The following is a 16,597-nucleotide window of genomic DNA, read 5'->3' on the forward strand; positions in this document are numbered from 1 at the left end:
AACGTATCTTTCGTGGAGAAACCGTTTGCGAAAGTACAAACTCCTTAGCACAAATTAGGTGCCCTTGTCAGTGATTACCTGCTGTATATCTTCCTCACTGCATATTGGATTTCCTTTGAACAGGAAGGCAATTATCTTCCTCTTTACTTCCAATAAGCTTCCTCTTCCTGCTTGTTTCTGAAATAAGGTGTTAATTGCTTCCTTAATTTTTTCTGTTACTCTGTAATCACAAATGCTCATGAGAAATCTATCTTGGTTTTCAGAGCCCCAAGTCAACACTGACCATTTCTTTACCAGGGATCTTACTGCTGGTCTTAAAAAGTAGCCCTGAGATACAAGTCTTTCCTCATAATCCTAGTACATTTTTTACTGAAAATTATTTCATTCTGGACATTAATTGGTTTAGTTGCTAATTGCATCTCACAAAATGCCCTTTTCCCCCTTAACCTTACAACAAACAAACAAATTCTTTATTATTTTATTAGAAAGCATTCCTTAGATTACAAATTTCAGAAAGCAAACTCGAACTGGCGTTAGCAAAATACAGTTGACCCTTGAACAACACAAGTTTCAACTGCATGGGTCCACTTATATGTTTTTTCTTTCAATAGGTATCGCTATGGGTTAAATGTGTCCCCCAAAAGTTCATGTACTGGAAACTTTATCTCCAATGTGACAGTGTGAAGAGGGTAGGAAATATTATTATGGTAATTGGAAGGTGGGGCCTTTAAGAGATGATTAGATTGTGAAGACTGTACCCCCATAGATGGATTAATCTATTGATGGTTTAATGGGTGGTCATTGGCATGATTCTGATGGCTTTAGTTATGGAGATTGCTTCAAAACAGCAAAGAATAAGTGGAGTGATTTTCTACTTCAAAACAGCAAAGAAGAGGTGGAGTGATTTTCTACTTAAAATACATGTTAACAATAGCCATAATCCCCACCAAATGTTAAGAACATATCCAGACTCAGTCACAATGCTAGGTAAGTTATATGGATTATGTAAAAACCCAATGGGTGTCATATTACCATTCCCATATAAAGGGGAACTTAGTGTTACCCAAATAATAAGTGGTAAAACCAGGATTTAAATCAAAAACTTTTTTCTTTCTAATGTCCATATTTTTTGTACTATATTAGACCTTCTCAGTGAATGTAGTGGATATAATACACTGAAAACAAATCCTCTGTGACTATGTTTCAGTGTCAGATATTACCAGCTTCCCCCAGTTGCTCTGATTCTATACCATCAGGTATCCATTCATCCCGTGCATGAGGTTTCCATTCTTATGAGAATGGAAAGACAGAAAGTGAGCAAGTCAACGAATCCATAAGCTAAATACTTCATATAGTAAAAAGTGCAGTGAAGAAAATATAAAATAAGGTGATAGACTAGGAGGTTGGTAATTTAGAGAGAGGTAGTTAGGCATGACTTCATTGTTGGGTGATATTTGAACATTAGCCAGAATCATAAGGAGATGGCCTTGCCAAAATCTGGGGGAAGATATTTCCAAAAACAGTGAAATCATACATATAAGTCATGGGAACAAACTTATCCTGTGTGAGGATAACAAGGGAGTTCCAGCACGTGAAGAATAACTCATATTGAGATTTGGGCAGAGGCTTGGGTGTGCAGGGCCGCAGGCCATTGTAGAAGCTTTAAATTTCATTCTGAGTACAACAGAGAAGCCATTGGAAAGCTTTTATTGAATTACTGCCTCCCATTTGTATTTCATGCATCGATTGCAGATAATCTTAAAAATGGTTGAAGTTGTCATGGGCAGTAGTGAAGCGAGCTGAGGCCACCTCCTGTGGAATGGGACTGAGAAGTGTACCTGGGGAGGCTTTGCCACATGCAGGATAGCCCTGGTACTCGTTGCCTGAAGACACCTGGTTTAGTTGTTACCAGCAATGGACAAGGTTGAGCTAGCAGAAATGTCTAACAGCTGTTTCTGAAATATATTTCCTTCCTGTGCCAAGTCAGATGAAGTTCTTGATGGATTTCCTTCTGCTTTCTAAAGAATAACAGCATGTGAAGTGTTTAACTCTGAAATTCTGACAAAGAAATTTGGGACGAGGGGCATTTTTATCCCCTCCCTTCACCTTTCTCAGCCTATTTTATTCTCTCTTTTCTACCTAAGCCATTTCTTTTTATTCCTTCTGGCCATGAGCCATCATCCCCATCAGCCTCGTTTTCCCTGCCCTACTTAAAGGTAATTTGTCATTACCAAACCCTTTCATTTTAATGTGTCCTGTTTATTGGCAGAAAGCACCACTGAGTGGTGAGCAGTGAGATAAAATTGTACTGTGAACAGTGCTCCCTGTATCAAAGTACTCCTTACAATTTGAGGGGCCTGGATTATTATCTTAAAAATATTATTTTCAGTGTGAAGTAAACAGTAAAACGAAACAGAAAAATCAAAAGGAAACAAGTTGTATATTAGTTGCAAGATCATTTATTATTTTTGCGAACTGGCAGCTTCATACTGAATTCTTGAGGTCTTATGATTTTGCGTATCTCAATGTGAATTCATCATCTTTATGGGAAGAAAAGAAGGAAATTATTCAAAGCAAATATCCTCTTAAGGTGTGCCTTTATGAGTAAAGAATGGCACATTTTCTTTAAAGAACATTTTTTAAAAGCCAAATGTATTTTATATAATAAATAGAAGGAAAGTAGAGGTTTTATTTATGGTAACAAGAAATACTGCACAAATACCAAGAGACATATATTTTGGACAATTTTTTCAACTGAGAAATGGCTGGTCAGAAGTATGTGTTTGGACTATTCCCATGATAGCACTTCTGTGAAATGTGTCACTTCTCTCTACCTCTGCAGACATAAAAGTTTCCAGTGAATATGCTCTCCTAACACGGGATGGATATGAAGGATGGCATGGACTTACTGCCATTTCTTTTAAGTACAGCCATCATGAGAAAATGAAGGGACAGTGGGACTTCAGCTTCTTTCCTCTGTCTCTGCTAATCACAAATCCCCATTCCCTTTACTTCCTTCCCTCACAGTCCTCAATTTATAAAACACTGTTTCTTTTTTCTTGTTTGGGTAGCAGCAGTATATTCCAAGTTTGAAATGGGAAATTTGGGGTTCTATTGATGAGGACATTAACTTAAATCTTCTGTGGAAACTAACTTAAATCAACAAGAGTATGGAATTAATAAAGTCTACGAAGGAGAGCCAGAGAGAGATAGAGAAAGAGAGAGAGAATTAACAAATAAATAATGCCTTTCTCCTTAAGTTGTTTTCCTGTATAAAGCTACAGCTTTTAGAGATATTAAGTGGTGTGATTTCTTTTTAAATTGACCATAAACATTCCAGATTCATATTTATCTTCTCTATAGCAGTTCCGTATTTGTTTTCCACTCTATCTTTTAGCAGAATTTCATTATGTGTGTGTGTGTGTGTGTGTGTGTGTGTGTGTATAGATAGATAGATAGATAGATAGATAGGATGTATTCATATTTTGGGTTTTCTAGGACCAGCTGTAAACCAAATGTGTATATTCAATTCCTTTCTGTTTGCAGACTGGGAACAGAGTTGTTAGAGTTGAAAATTTTGTTTTATATGAGAAGTGATTCTTCCATGGCAGGAGAAAACAGCTAAGTCTACAAAGAATTTGAATTAGTTTCTAATGCTAAAAAGTTTTGTAGACTTTTTTTTATGTATAAAATATATAAAGGATCCACTGTTTACAAAATGTAAGTTATACTTAAGTGCCAAATTCTCACACAATGTAAAACTAAAAGAACTGCTGGATAGTTAACTCCACAAATACTGGGCCTGCTAAGTACCAAGGACAGCACTTTTTACAATGGGGCGTAGCAATAGATAAGATTGCTGCCAGCCAAGAGCATTTTGTCTGGGGGTCATGATAAAACAAAATTAACTTAAATAAAATTTTGGTATTAAGCAAAATTTTAGCTAATAATTTATAGCAAAATGTGAGGCGAATTATGTAAGGAAAATGTAAGGTGATATGCATGTGTACAAAAAGAGAATCAATCTTAAGTGGAGATGGGGTGATGGTTGAAGGTTCAGGAATGACTTGTTTGAGGAAGTGACCTTTAAGCTGAGATCTGAAAAAGGAGTTGGGGCTACAGTTTAGGGAAGAAGGGGTAGGTGATGAAGGGGTAGGGAAGAGAGGTTATTTTCCAGCAGAGGGAACAGCATGTGTGAAAATCCTAAAAGGAGAAGGAAAAATGGCCAGGTGTTATGAAGGCCAGAATGCAAGAGGAAGAGGGACATGACACCGATCTGTAAACAGAATCAATATGCCCTCCGTTCCCTCCTTTACTGTCCAGTTCTTCCTCAGCATTTTCCTCCCAGATCTCACCCAGAACGTGCTTCAGATCCATTTCTATCTGCTGAAAGAGTATAATTATTTAAGATCCATCTCAAATTTATCTTCCTGCAGGAGGCCTTCAGGTAGAGCCTCAGCAGGAATTTATCACTCTCTTCTTTAAAATTTAACAACCTTTTTGATTTGACTTGTGGGTTATTTACCTGCCTTCCCCAATACAGCAATCACATCCTAGTTCCCCACTGTGCTTGGTACATAGTAAGTACCATAAAAAGTAGTTGAATTGAATTGGAAATCAGATTAATTGTAATACACTGGCCCTCTTTTTTGCGTGGTATTATTACTTTATTGAATTTATTCCAGTATCCAGTCTACTTTGATTTATATCCAAAAAGTTCCAGGCTACTTGAAGTGTGCAGATGCTGACTCTGTTGGAGACCTCTCTCAAGAAAATTTATCAGGGGCCGAACCCGTGGCGCACTTGGTAGAGTGCTGCGCTGGCAGAGCGGCGACGCTCCTGCCGCGGGTTCGGATCCTATATAGGACTGACCGGTGTACTCACTGGCTGAGTGCCGGTCACGAAAAAACGACAAAAAAAAAAAAAAAAAAAAAAAGATTAAAAAAAAAAAAAAGAAAATTTATCAGCATAGCAAAGGTTCATAAATTTCACATGAGACTAGATCAGATGAAGTTGAAATTGTAGTGACACTTTTAGAGCAGTATATCTCTTCTTTACTTGAAAATACTTAATTCTATTAGACCTTGCCACAATTGCTTTACTGAGAATGTGCTATAGCTGCATAAACAATTATGCATATATTTTATTTAATTTACCTGGACTGTACTTATTTTTATTTGCATTCAGACTAATTCTTTTGCCCTTGAGAAGCTGTAATTATAACTAACATTTTCTTTACTTTTACCTTAAAAGAATTTTGAATGCAATTTTTAGATAAGGGCAAATAATGAGATTAAAATTACTTAACTATGAGTTTTTACATTTTTGTGATAAGTTCTTCATTGTGATAGTATTTATAAGGATAAATAGATATTCTCCCTGACAAGTAGAAACAGATTAAATCATCTTCAAAAAGAGTTCCTTGAAGAGGATCACCTCTGTCTCAAAGCTAAGAAAAGTTATTGTTTTCAACAAAGCAGAGAGAAGATCAAAGCAGTTTGTGTTCAGAATTTCCTTTGGGATAAATGAGAGCTGGAAGTGTCAAAGAGAGAATAAGCACACCCTGAAGAATCAGTTAGGGAAAGATACTCTGTGAGGAAAAATTGTCAGCACTTATGGAAGCAAGACTGATTTTTATTTTTAACTCTGCTGATTTTTCTATCTGATCACAAAGACAATCAGTTTTAAAAATATATTCAAAGCATCTTAGTCAAATCCTTTTGGTGAATTTTTTTTTCCTTTTGCTTTGTTCTGTTCCTTTTTGCCGACATTTCAGACTTCTTTTATTCTGTAGATGTACCATGGAAGGTGAATGAATGATTATAAATTATCCTTTCAAAGCTTGCCCCCTGCATCAGTCAGGAAATTTAGCTTGGGCCCAGAGCTTTTGGCAAAAGATGTGATTCTGACTCAGAAGAAGTTCATATGGATTTTCTGAAACGTGTGTTTGTGCAAAGAATAGGACATTAGGTTTGTAAAATTAGCTGCTCGGTTAGATGGACCACCCAACTTTGAGCAAGTTTGTATTTTATGTAGATTCAAGTGTATAACTTTCAGTCACTTAGAAAGAAAATCAAAACACATTTTTGCTTGGATTCTGGTAATATCAGCCAGAATGATGTCAATGTCAATTGTTTCGACCAATTTCTTCTCATCTTTCCTGACATACCTCAAAATTTGCCCCCCCATGAGGTCAGCCCACCTCCCCTAAATTTGTCTTTTTTTTATATTTCCTTAAAATGCCTCTATTATAGCATTTATTACATTGTGCTTTATATTCTTTTCGTGTTCCTGTTTCTCCTTTTCGCTTGTCTTTTTTATTGTTCTTTGCCCATTGCTGACAGAGTATCTACTTGTAGATCATTAACAAATGCTTGTATGTACATAAATGCCTAACAGTTAGAGCAAGTGAACCAGGACAAAGATATGAACAGTGGTGGGTTTCTGCATAACATCATGATGACTTCAGCAGTCTACCTGGAGAATGGTATGGATTAAGGTCACTGTTGAAGGGATCTTGCTAGTCACTTCCATTCTTGGGAACTGTTCCTCATGGTTCAACGGTATTTATTATGCACTTATATGCAAGTACAGGAATGTGCCCAGCATTGGGGATACAGAGATAAATCGGACAGTATGCCCTTGGGAATCTTAAAGGAGAGAAAGTAAATGCAATAGACAGGTTGTTTTTAAATGCCCTTCTAAACACCATGGTGGTGATAACAGGATGCCCAGGGAGCACAAAAGAGGAGCACTTCAGAAAGACTGAGGAGTTGGGTGGCTGGGGGTAGTTCTGAGGTATGACTGCTTGTGGGCCAGGTAAAGGAGGGAGAGAAGGGACCAGCATGAACAAAGGGTGGCAGAACTACAGTGGGTGAGGAGGGGCAGAAAGGGAGGCAGGAGGGGTGCGCAGGACCAGGCCACAGAGGACCTCAGATGCCAGCTGAGGAGCTGAGGCTTAGCCTGTAAGTGAAACAATTCACTTGTGAGTTCTAAGCAATGCAGGGGAGAGGAGTGAACGCATTTTAAACTGTGCATGCGGGTGGTACCACTGAGGACAAATCAGAGGTGAGGACAAGACTACAGTCAGAGAGGCTGGTTAGGAAACTATTAAAATAGTTCAGGCAAATGATGATAAGAGCTCTAAGCAGAAAGAAATGGAGATGGAGTGGAATAAAAAGGCAAAAGAGACTAAAATACTTGAAGTCTTTTTGTTACTTGAAAATAAAAGAAAGTATCTCTGGAGTGTGACTGTGAGTCAAATTTCACTAGTGTATTTTTGCCGTCATAATGGATGTACCTCATGAAATACTGCACATTGTCAGGGAAGGAGGATTCATCTGCATTGATTTTATATGCCATCAAAATGCATTATCAGCCATATTCTTTGCATCAAATTCCAAAATGAAGTATAAAAATATATACTATAGAATATATAATGATAACTATAATTGTATAATGATAACAATTATACACTTTCATTAAGTATTAAATGTTTTAATAGAATAAAACAATTTAATAGGATATTTTAATTTGTCTTTCGAATATTAAGACATTTTAATCATGCAAAATTGAAAGCTTAGGGCTCTATTTTATTCATAGCATATTTCATATGATTGTGTACACCTAAAGAGCTTAAAGGATTCTTGGGTGTACTTCAGTTTGCATAAACTTTGAACTTTATCTATTTGAGATACCAGAGGACTCAGATGTAAAATTACATGCATTTAGAAAACATAGTGGGAAATGATGGATGAACAGATCCCTGGCTGGTCTTAAAGAGAAGCATTTTCAGTAGATCTAATATGACATTTATTGCATTTCTTATGAGCCAAGTGAGAAAAAAACAGAAATATACTTAATATACCAAGTGAGGGGAAAAGTTTTCAGTTGGTTAAGGGTAAATATGAAATTTCTGCCATGATATGAATGAGAAGAAATGAAGGTTAATGATGCAGAATTGCTGCGATAGAGAGCTGGCCAAACTTGGATTCCAGCCCCACTCCTGCACTGACTAGCTGTATGATGTGAGTCAGTTCTTAGTATCTCCAAGCCTGTTTCCTCATCTTGGTCATTGAGGCTAGTGATACTTCATAGACTGTCATGAGTATTAGCTGAGAAGAAGTATGTACAATCCTCCATATTTGCCTACCATATAGGATCACTGATCACAGAGATTTATATCTGAAGATGGGTTTTATGGAAGGTGAGTTTCATAGGTTTCCTGCAGAGCAACTTACTCAGATAAAATTAATGTTGAGTTACTCCAGGATGCTTGGTGTTGGGGCAACTGGCCTCACGGCCCAGTTGGAAAGTTTCACAGGAACAACCTTGCCTAAAACGGCTATGCAAAATGGAGCTGCAGGAGCCTTGTTTGTGCATAGAGACCCTCCTGGGAATAACACAGATACTACATTTGATTTCACATCAAAAAACTGCACAAGAATAAAGCCAATTGTGAAAAACTAGCCAGAAAGATGTACAATTCCAGCTGTGCTTCCAGTCCCGGATTTAACCCAAAGACAGAAAGGACAGTTGCCCAAATGTGCTGTGAACAATCTTGGAGAAGGCTTGCCCTTACCTCCAGGGAGAGTATTTGAAGTAGGAACATTTTATGCAATGTATAATTGAAAGCTGGTTGAAAAGTATCACATTCAGGTTGTTCCACTACTCCTTGAGTGCTACCAGATTCTACAAGCAGTTAATAAAGAATTGTTATTAAAGTCATTTCTGTTTTTTTGCAATCAAAAATAAAAGTTGTGAAAAATAAGTGATTCCCCATTTTCAACGTCTTTACATACACTCTAAACAAACACTGTGTATTTCAGTATTTAAAGTTTTTAATGTGAGAAATGGGTTAGTTTCTTACCTGGTAATGTGTCTAGTCTAGGTTGGAATGAGAACATAGTTTACTGAAGAAAATGTACGTCTAAACTCTTTCTATGTTTGTTTTAATAACCCTCATTGTAGAAGGAAACCAATCTCATACAGATACGTTGATAGGAAAGGAAGACAAGATTTAACAGCAATTTTTTAACAAAAATCCAGTAAGTTCCATTGCCATCTATAAATTACAGATATAAACAATGACAATTTTATTTCTCTAATTTAGCTAATGTTAAACCATCAGTTTTTAAAATTCTCATTAAAAGTTAAAATGATGACAGGTTTTCAGTTTTTACATACTTTTGGTTTATAGTTGACAAAACTTTAAGCATCACTTACTGTGATGTGGCCCTACTGTGCATGGCGATTACGTGCCTCACACCACAGGTTGCTTCCTGCACTGGTCTCTGCCCTGTTCCATAAGACAAGTGCTTTTGAATGTTTGCATGTCCGTTCAGTGTAAATGGCTGTACAGTTTCTAAATTCTCTCTCATGACTTCTTTTCTTAAGTCTGCAAGCCGCATTTTGAGTGGCACTGAGTTAGAGAACGTAGGCTGAGATTTAAAAAGAAAACATCGCTGCTGAGAGATATAGCTTTGGTCTTTTTTATATTTGTGTATGTTTCCTAAACAAGGAAGGAAATCGGAAAGTGAGCTGAGAGGAGATTCTGAGGACAAAGGAGAACAAGCCTGCCCTGTGTCTGGGTGAAGGAATGTCATTGAAAATGACATTGCAGACAGGGCAGGTGTAGGAAGAGCCAGAATGAGGAGTTTCTGTTTTCTGTTTCTGCTGGAGTTGGTTTCTTCTGACACTTACAAGGGAAAAATAACATGCCCTTGCCTCATTCGTGGCAGAATGCAAGTTCCCTGAGTTCGTTGCTGTGTTCCCAAAACCTAGAACATTGCTTTGTACCTAAATAGATGCTCAAAAAATATTGAATGAAAGTATTAAGAACGTCCTTATGTCCAGAAATCATTGTGTGGGATTAGTACTTTTTCATTACTCTCACGTACCTTGAATGCCATAAGGATTTCATAAAGTTTACACAGATTTTACAGTAGTTTATCAACAGTAAGAACAAGGGAAAAAATATTTTAAGTCTCACATCATTTGCCTCTTCACTTCCACCTAATGCAACATAGAGGAATCCATGATGAGCAAGGGACAGGTTCTCTCTCGCCTCTCTCTGCCTCCCCGTCTCTCTCTTTACTCCCAGCCCCTCCTTGTCTGCCTCTTTCTTTTCTGTCTTCTCCTCCTCTGTTTTCTACTTTCATCCATTTTTTCTCTCTGTTTATATCTGCTGAGTTATCTCCCAACTGCTATTTTCTGTACCTTCCCCTTTCTCCAGGGAATTAAATAGCTTTGCACAGACTTAAATACCATTATTTAAATGGGACATTTCTTTCTCACTTTTAAGAGTCTTCTTATGCCTTAAAGTCCCTTCGTAATAAATACCTATGTATTCACTATTAGATGGTGTGCAATAAATGCCAAGATTAGTTTCTTTATAGTTATTTGACTTGGATATATTTATACCACTGCTTATTGTAACTTATGACATTACCCCCTCTTTCATTGGTATTTTATTCTATAGGGACTAAAAGATAAAATAGTATCATAACACATTTATTTTTACATGGCAGAGTTAATTTGCAAAGTTGTGACAGTGAACCCGATGTATGCCAGCATGAAGGGAAACTTACTGTTCAGCCTATATAAAATATCTGCAGCACTTTCAAAATGGTCTTAATAAGATCTTTCTACATTCACACAAAGGACCATGACTTCATTCTTTCTAATCTCAGAAGCATACGGTCGGTTTTGGCATTAATCCAATTTTGCCATTAACTTTTCTCATAAAATTTGATTAAGGGGCATTGCAAGACTTTTTGATTAAGGAAAGTGCATTAGAAATTTATTTCCTGGCCGCAGTTTGTCATATTCTGAAAGATACTGAAGTTCTATGAATACCTGTGAACTTTATGGGCTGCTAACATATCTGGCTGAACAACCCTTTTTCCAATGAGGAATACCGAAAATTAATTGCAGCCTCAAGTCCAATTTATTATTTTAACAAATAATTGAATTAAAAAATTTGTTGGCTATGTATATTATCTAGGAGTATAGGAATGGCTACGTTTGAGGGTTTTCTCTGGACTTCATTACCTCATGTATTTTATAATATTTTGTTGCTTTCTGTAATCATGGATTAACAAATATTACCTACTGGCACAAGTCTGGATAATTCTATATATTTAACTCTGAATTTGTAGTAAGCCTTTACCTTTAAGACTATTTTGAATGTACAGCTATATCATTAGATGTTTTTTTATTTTAGTTCTGCTACGTAGCAGTATAGAAAAAATGACATTGTTTCTAAAGTTTCACTTGATGTAGGCTACATTTTAACCTATAAAAGTTATTTTTCTAGCTTATTTTTCTTCATCAAATACGCTTATTTTTCTTCAAAAACTTTACCGCATTGAATAGTTGAAGGTTTTTGTCAAGTCAATTTAAGTGAATGTAGCAGAATCGGACCCACATGATCTAAACTGCTCTTAACTGGCTGAATGGGTGACAACTTTTTTGTAAAGGAATATCTCTCAGAAAGAAGAAAGACTGCTCAGTGCAGCCAGCTGGAATGGCAGTTTTCTGTAGGGATGATTTCTTTAGGTGGTACTAATGATCTACGGGCTGCTTTTACAGAATATTTTTCTTCCCAGATAATTTAAAGTTTAGAAGAGCTGCAGTTTGTACAACCAATGCACCTGGTTAAACCATTTAAGTGACAGTCTTCCTTTCTTTAAGAAAAGGTTCTTTTCCTTTTAGACCTAAACCTCTATTTGTGCACTGATCATGAAATTATATAGGTTCCAAATACCTAACAATTTTCGTTTCTTACGATGTGTCATAAAATATTTTAGATGACTTTAGGGGGGATTGGGAAGTCTTTAACCTTCGTTTTATTCCTTAGTATGGCTCAGAATCCTCCAAGAGATGCTTCCAACAGTGTGCTCTTTGGTGGTAGTTATTACTGTCTATTCAATAAGTCCTATATGCTTATAACGGTACTGAGCATTTTATATGCATTAATTAAATCTTTGACATTATGCTATCTATCTATTTGTTAGGCAATTGTGATATCCATTTTAAAAATGAGGAAACTGAGACCGAGAGGATAAATAATTTCCCCATGTTCCCATGTGTTCTTTTTCACAGCTTTCCTTTTTCTACCCAGCACACGTGAGGAAAGGCATGAGGGCGTCAGATCAGGGTACCTCTGTGGGTTCCAGCATTGAGGTGCCACCTCTTTCCCAAGCATATAGCAATGCACCATAAAATATGAAGACAGAAAATGTAAAAATCACAGCTGAGCTCAAATACGAAGGGCAAATGCTTAAGATTTGTTATAACACGGTCATGCATACCTGGGTTTTCATAGTATTATCCTAAATATACACCTGCATAGTTAAAATGAAAAGACACACACAACTTTTAGAAGAACACGAATTTTTGGACACGGCAATAAAGCTGGTCTTCTGGCGATGAGGCAAGTTACAGGATCATTTCCCTTCAGTGGCTCCCAACTCCCTTACCAGGGCCTGTAAGGCCCGACACAGTCTGCCGCTTCCTGCTGCTCTAGGCGACTCCTTCACTGTCACGTAGCCCAGCCCACTGCGTGCTTTTGTGCCTCATGCTCCACTCAAGCTCATTTCCTCTTCTGCAAACAGTGTTTCTTTTGGATCCTTGTTAACCCCTCTGATACCAGAGGAAATCTAGAAAATTTAAAATTATCTCAAACTCCTTTGATTTTGCTCCCTATCTAGTCCTTATAGCAGATACTGATTCACCCAGCTGAATGGAACTGTATTTTCATGGCACTTCATGTACATCCCACTTTGTCACCATAACCAGGTCCTTGTGAGCCGGGTGCTGCCTGGGGTTTGTAGCCCCCACACTCCTGGCAGCATCGTACGCTCAGGAGCCATGAGTAGCTGTGGGATTCAGGCTGGGGGAACTGCAGATGGTACGTGGAAATCTCGTAGGAGTTCAAAACAAATTATAGTGAGTAACAGCCAACCTTGGGTGCTGAATTGTTTACAATTTTTCTGAGAGGTGTTTAATCTTATTTTAGACAAGAAGAAACTAATTCTCAGTAAGGAACAGCATAGTTGTTATTTTGGAAGTTACTCTTTAGAGTTATAGCTTTCCTAATGTAAAGTGTAAAACTCAACTAATCCATGTTATTTTATCTTCAAAGGCAAAAAACAGACACTACTACTACTAGTAACAGGAATAGCACTGTGTGCGCGCACGCGCGTGTTTGTGATTAGTGGGACTCAAAAAACCAGCGCTGGGCATAGAGTTCTCTCTCACTGAGGTTGCCTGATACTATCCATGAATTTGATAATAATCTGCCAGTACTTTGACATCCTTAAAGGTGCTCTGAAACACCAATATAAGCAGCTTTTATTTGAAGATCTAACATAACTCTCACTCTGATGTTATGGGACTTACTTTGTTGCATAATTATTGAAAGTTCACATCTCGGAAATAATTTCAGCTCATCAAAAATAGATACGAGGTGGTTAATGTGAATGTATTTAATGTCATTGAACTATACACTTAAGAATGGTTAAAATGGTAAGTTTGCATTATATGTATTTTACCATAATTTAAAAAAATAGATACTAGGTAATTTCCTTAAAATTTCAGGTTAGTATTGAGCAACAAGCAAAGTAAACACAGCAATAATTCCTTGACAATATCATGTAATTATTGGAGGTCACTAGGATTCGACTTAGAGCATTAAAATAGCCTTACTATGTTGCCTTCTGGTGACAAAAAGTCTGCCCTCAAAGAGAGTTTAATTTTCAATCTAAGCATAGCTTAGTGACTGAAAGAATCAGCTCAGTATTCTGTTTAAAATTAATTTTTTTTGAGTATTAGTTTCATAATGTTACGTTTTCATGATAAATGAAAACTGGATAACATTCTCCAGTAGTCTCAAGAAAATCCAAGACTTCAACTTTGTTATAAAAATATTAATTATTGAAAATATTAATAAGCACTTACTCTGTGCTATGCACTATTCTAAGCATTTTATCTGCATTATCTAATTTAATCTTTTTGGTAGCCTTATGCAGTAGAAGCAGATGCTATCATCGAATTACAAATGCAGAAACCAAGCACAGACAGGTGACTCTCTAAGGCCACACAATATGTAACAGAGCTGGTGGTAGCTTTAATCGTTTTTTGAATGGAAAACTATTGACTTTTGTGCAACCCCAGTCTTCCTAGTCTTCAGTGATTTTGTTTATTCATTTGTCTTTAAAAGGAAATCAGTGAAACTTGAATGTCTTCCTGCATTTAAAATTTTTTTCTTAACAATAAATGATAATTTCTTCTTTGGACTCTTACAGGGCATTCTACTTGGACAAGTCAAATTCACCACCAGACTCCACATCCAAAGCTGCCTATATAGATAAGGTAAAAATAGATTATTATGTTTAGTGATGCTTTTTTATTTACCTATATCCCTTATTTAATTTTTCTGCTGTTGTTCTTGAGCAATGAATAATTGTAAATATTTATACTCTCCAATTCTGTTACCTCCATAACAAAATGATAATTTAGACTATTTGTGAAAAGCTATAAAACTGTGAACTGTATCCCACCTAAAGGATTTCTACTAAACATGTTCAACTTTATGCTCATCGCTCTACTCTGCAGCTAATGAGGCCTCTCAATGCTTTGGATGAACTTTATCGACTGGTCGCCTCGTTTGTCAGATCCAAACGCACAGCTGCCTGTGCGAACACCGCTTGCGGAGCCTCTGGAGTTGGGCTGCTGTCAGTGTCCTCCGAGCTGTGTGACAGACTGGGAGCCTGCCACATCATCATGTGCAGCAGTGGCGTGCATCGGTAGGTGAATGTCCCCACCTGGCTCCAGTCTTTGCTATAACACATTCTATTGGGTGGTTCTGGCTTACGGTCTAGTTGCATGGAAACATTGGAAGGACTCATATATATTTGAAATAAGATTTTGGATGTTTTCTGGTTTTAGTTCCTGTATTTGCAGTGATAATTTAGTCATACAGTCCCACATTTACATAACTGTGGCCCAGAATCTTATCACCCTTGCATTTATATTAACATATTTGTATTGTAGGTACAAAAATGTGCATCCATTTTATTCACAATAGGAATTTGCTGAGTTGATTCAATTAGCTCAACAAAATTGTTGTTTTCACTGCAATTGTTAGACGTTCCACTCTCCAATGGTTCAGATCCCTGTAACTCAAGTATTATGAGCTAGATGCTTTCTTGGGATTGCTACTGCCTTCCTACTCTAGCAAAATTGTGGTCCAGGAGCTCACATAGTGTGATCTTTCTGAAAAGGTAAGGGGGAAGCTGTGATATGTCCTATTCAGGTGGTTGGTCTTGAGCAACTGTGCTCTGTCTGGGGCAGCCAGGGTAGGTGCACGAATTCATACAGCTATATCAGACTCATCAGATTCAAAATGTAAGCAGGAATCCCAAGTCAAGAACCTCTTCACCATCATGTGATGCTGTTCTGTCCCCTCTCCATTTTCACGAGGAAGTGAAACCATGTAGATGCAAAAAATAGGGCAGAATTTTAGTGCTCATTTTAATCTGAATCGGGAGCTAGTCTTCTGCCATGAGACATAGTCTCTTCTTAATTCTGTGCCAATGAGATTTTGAGGATGGCATTTACTTATTTATTAAAATTTACATGATACTTAATCCATGCAAAGGAGTGCAGTTGGTGCTGTTGGCTATATCATAAAGTGTTCATGTGGGAGACATAAAGCCTGAAGAACAAACAACAAAAAATATTAACAAAAAAATAAAAACAGAACATAATAATAACATAATGATTTTAACAAACCACACATGAAAACTCAACTACAAGAAAACATAAACAATCTAGGAAAGTTATAGCTAAAGAATATGATTCAAAGGGAAAATAGACCTTTAAGGTGGTTAGATCTGGGAACTTGCCATGGAGAAGGTGATGTTTGAATTGGGTTTTGATGGATCAGGATGTAGAGGTGGAATGGAGAGGAAGACCTTTCAAGACAGCAGCCTCTCATCTATGAAATTCCATTTCGAGTTAGTATGGCCAAGTTCTAGTTTTCAAGCCCTACCCAGCATGATCTTGCCTATGCAACATGACAAGATTATTTGAAAGGAGCGTTACGTTTTCATGGTTGACAAAATATTCAGAATTTTCCCCTTTAATTGCTGTGTATTTTTCACTCTATTGCAAGTTTATTAAATGCTTGATTGAGAATATGTCCATGACTGAATGAATCAAATATTACTTTTAATTTTTTTTACTAGCAGAGAAGTGATCTCTCTCTTCTGATACACTCATGTTCATTCAGTCTGTTCTCATTCATTCATTTATTTATTATTGATTCATTCAGTAAATATGCATTGAACACCAATTATGTGCCAGCACTGTTGTGGTTGTGGTACTACAACTCAGTAGTTGCTGAGGATACAGTGTTGAAAAAACAAAGTTCCTACTCTCATGTAGTGTGCATTATGTTGTGGGGAAATGGATGATAATGTAAATAAATAAATCAGTAATGAGACAGGTAGAATAAATACAGAAAAGAACAGAAGTCAGAGGAGTAAAAGGTGACAGGATGGGAAAAAGGGGTAAACCTTTCAACGGGGGA

The 16,597-nt window shown here is 37.0% G+C and overlaps 1 protein-coding gene across 1 annotated transcript in view; it reads left to right on the forward strand.

Annotated features, from left to right (window-relative positions):
• PREX2 (phosphatidylinositol-3,4,5-trisphosphate dependent Rac exchange factor 2) overlaps positions 1-16,597 on the forward strand; it is a 267,626-nt gene that overhangs the window by 213,307 nt on the left and 37,722 nt on the right. Inside the window, exons 36-37 of the mRNA XM_063079604.1 lie at positions 14,310-14,376; positions 14,620-14,810. Coding sequence (XP_062935674.1) covers positions 14,310-14,376; positions 14,620-14,810 — 258 coding nt within the window. The remainder of the gene's footprint in view (positions 1-14,309; positions 14,377-14,619; positions 14,811-16,597) is intronic.

This window comes from Cynocephalus volans, chromosome 15 (genome assembly GCF_027409185.1).
Source record: "Cynocephalus volans isolate mCynVol1 chromosome 15, mCynVol1.pri, whole genome shotgun sequence".
In the NCBI taxonomy this organism is placed as follows: Eukaryota; Metazoa; Chordata; class Mammalia; order Dermoptera; family Cynocephalidae; genus Cynocephalus; species Cynocephalus volans.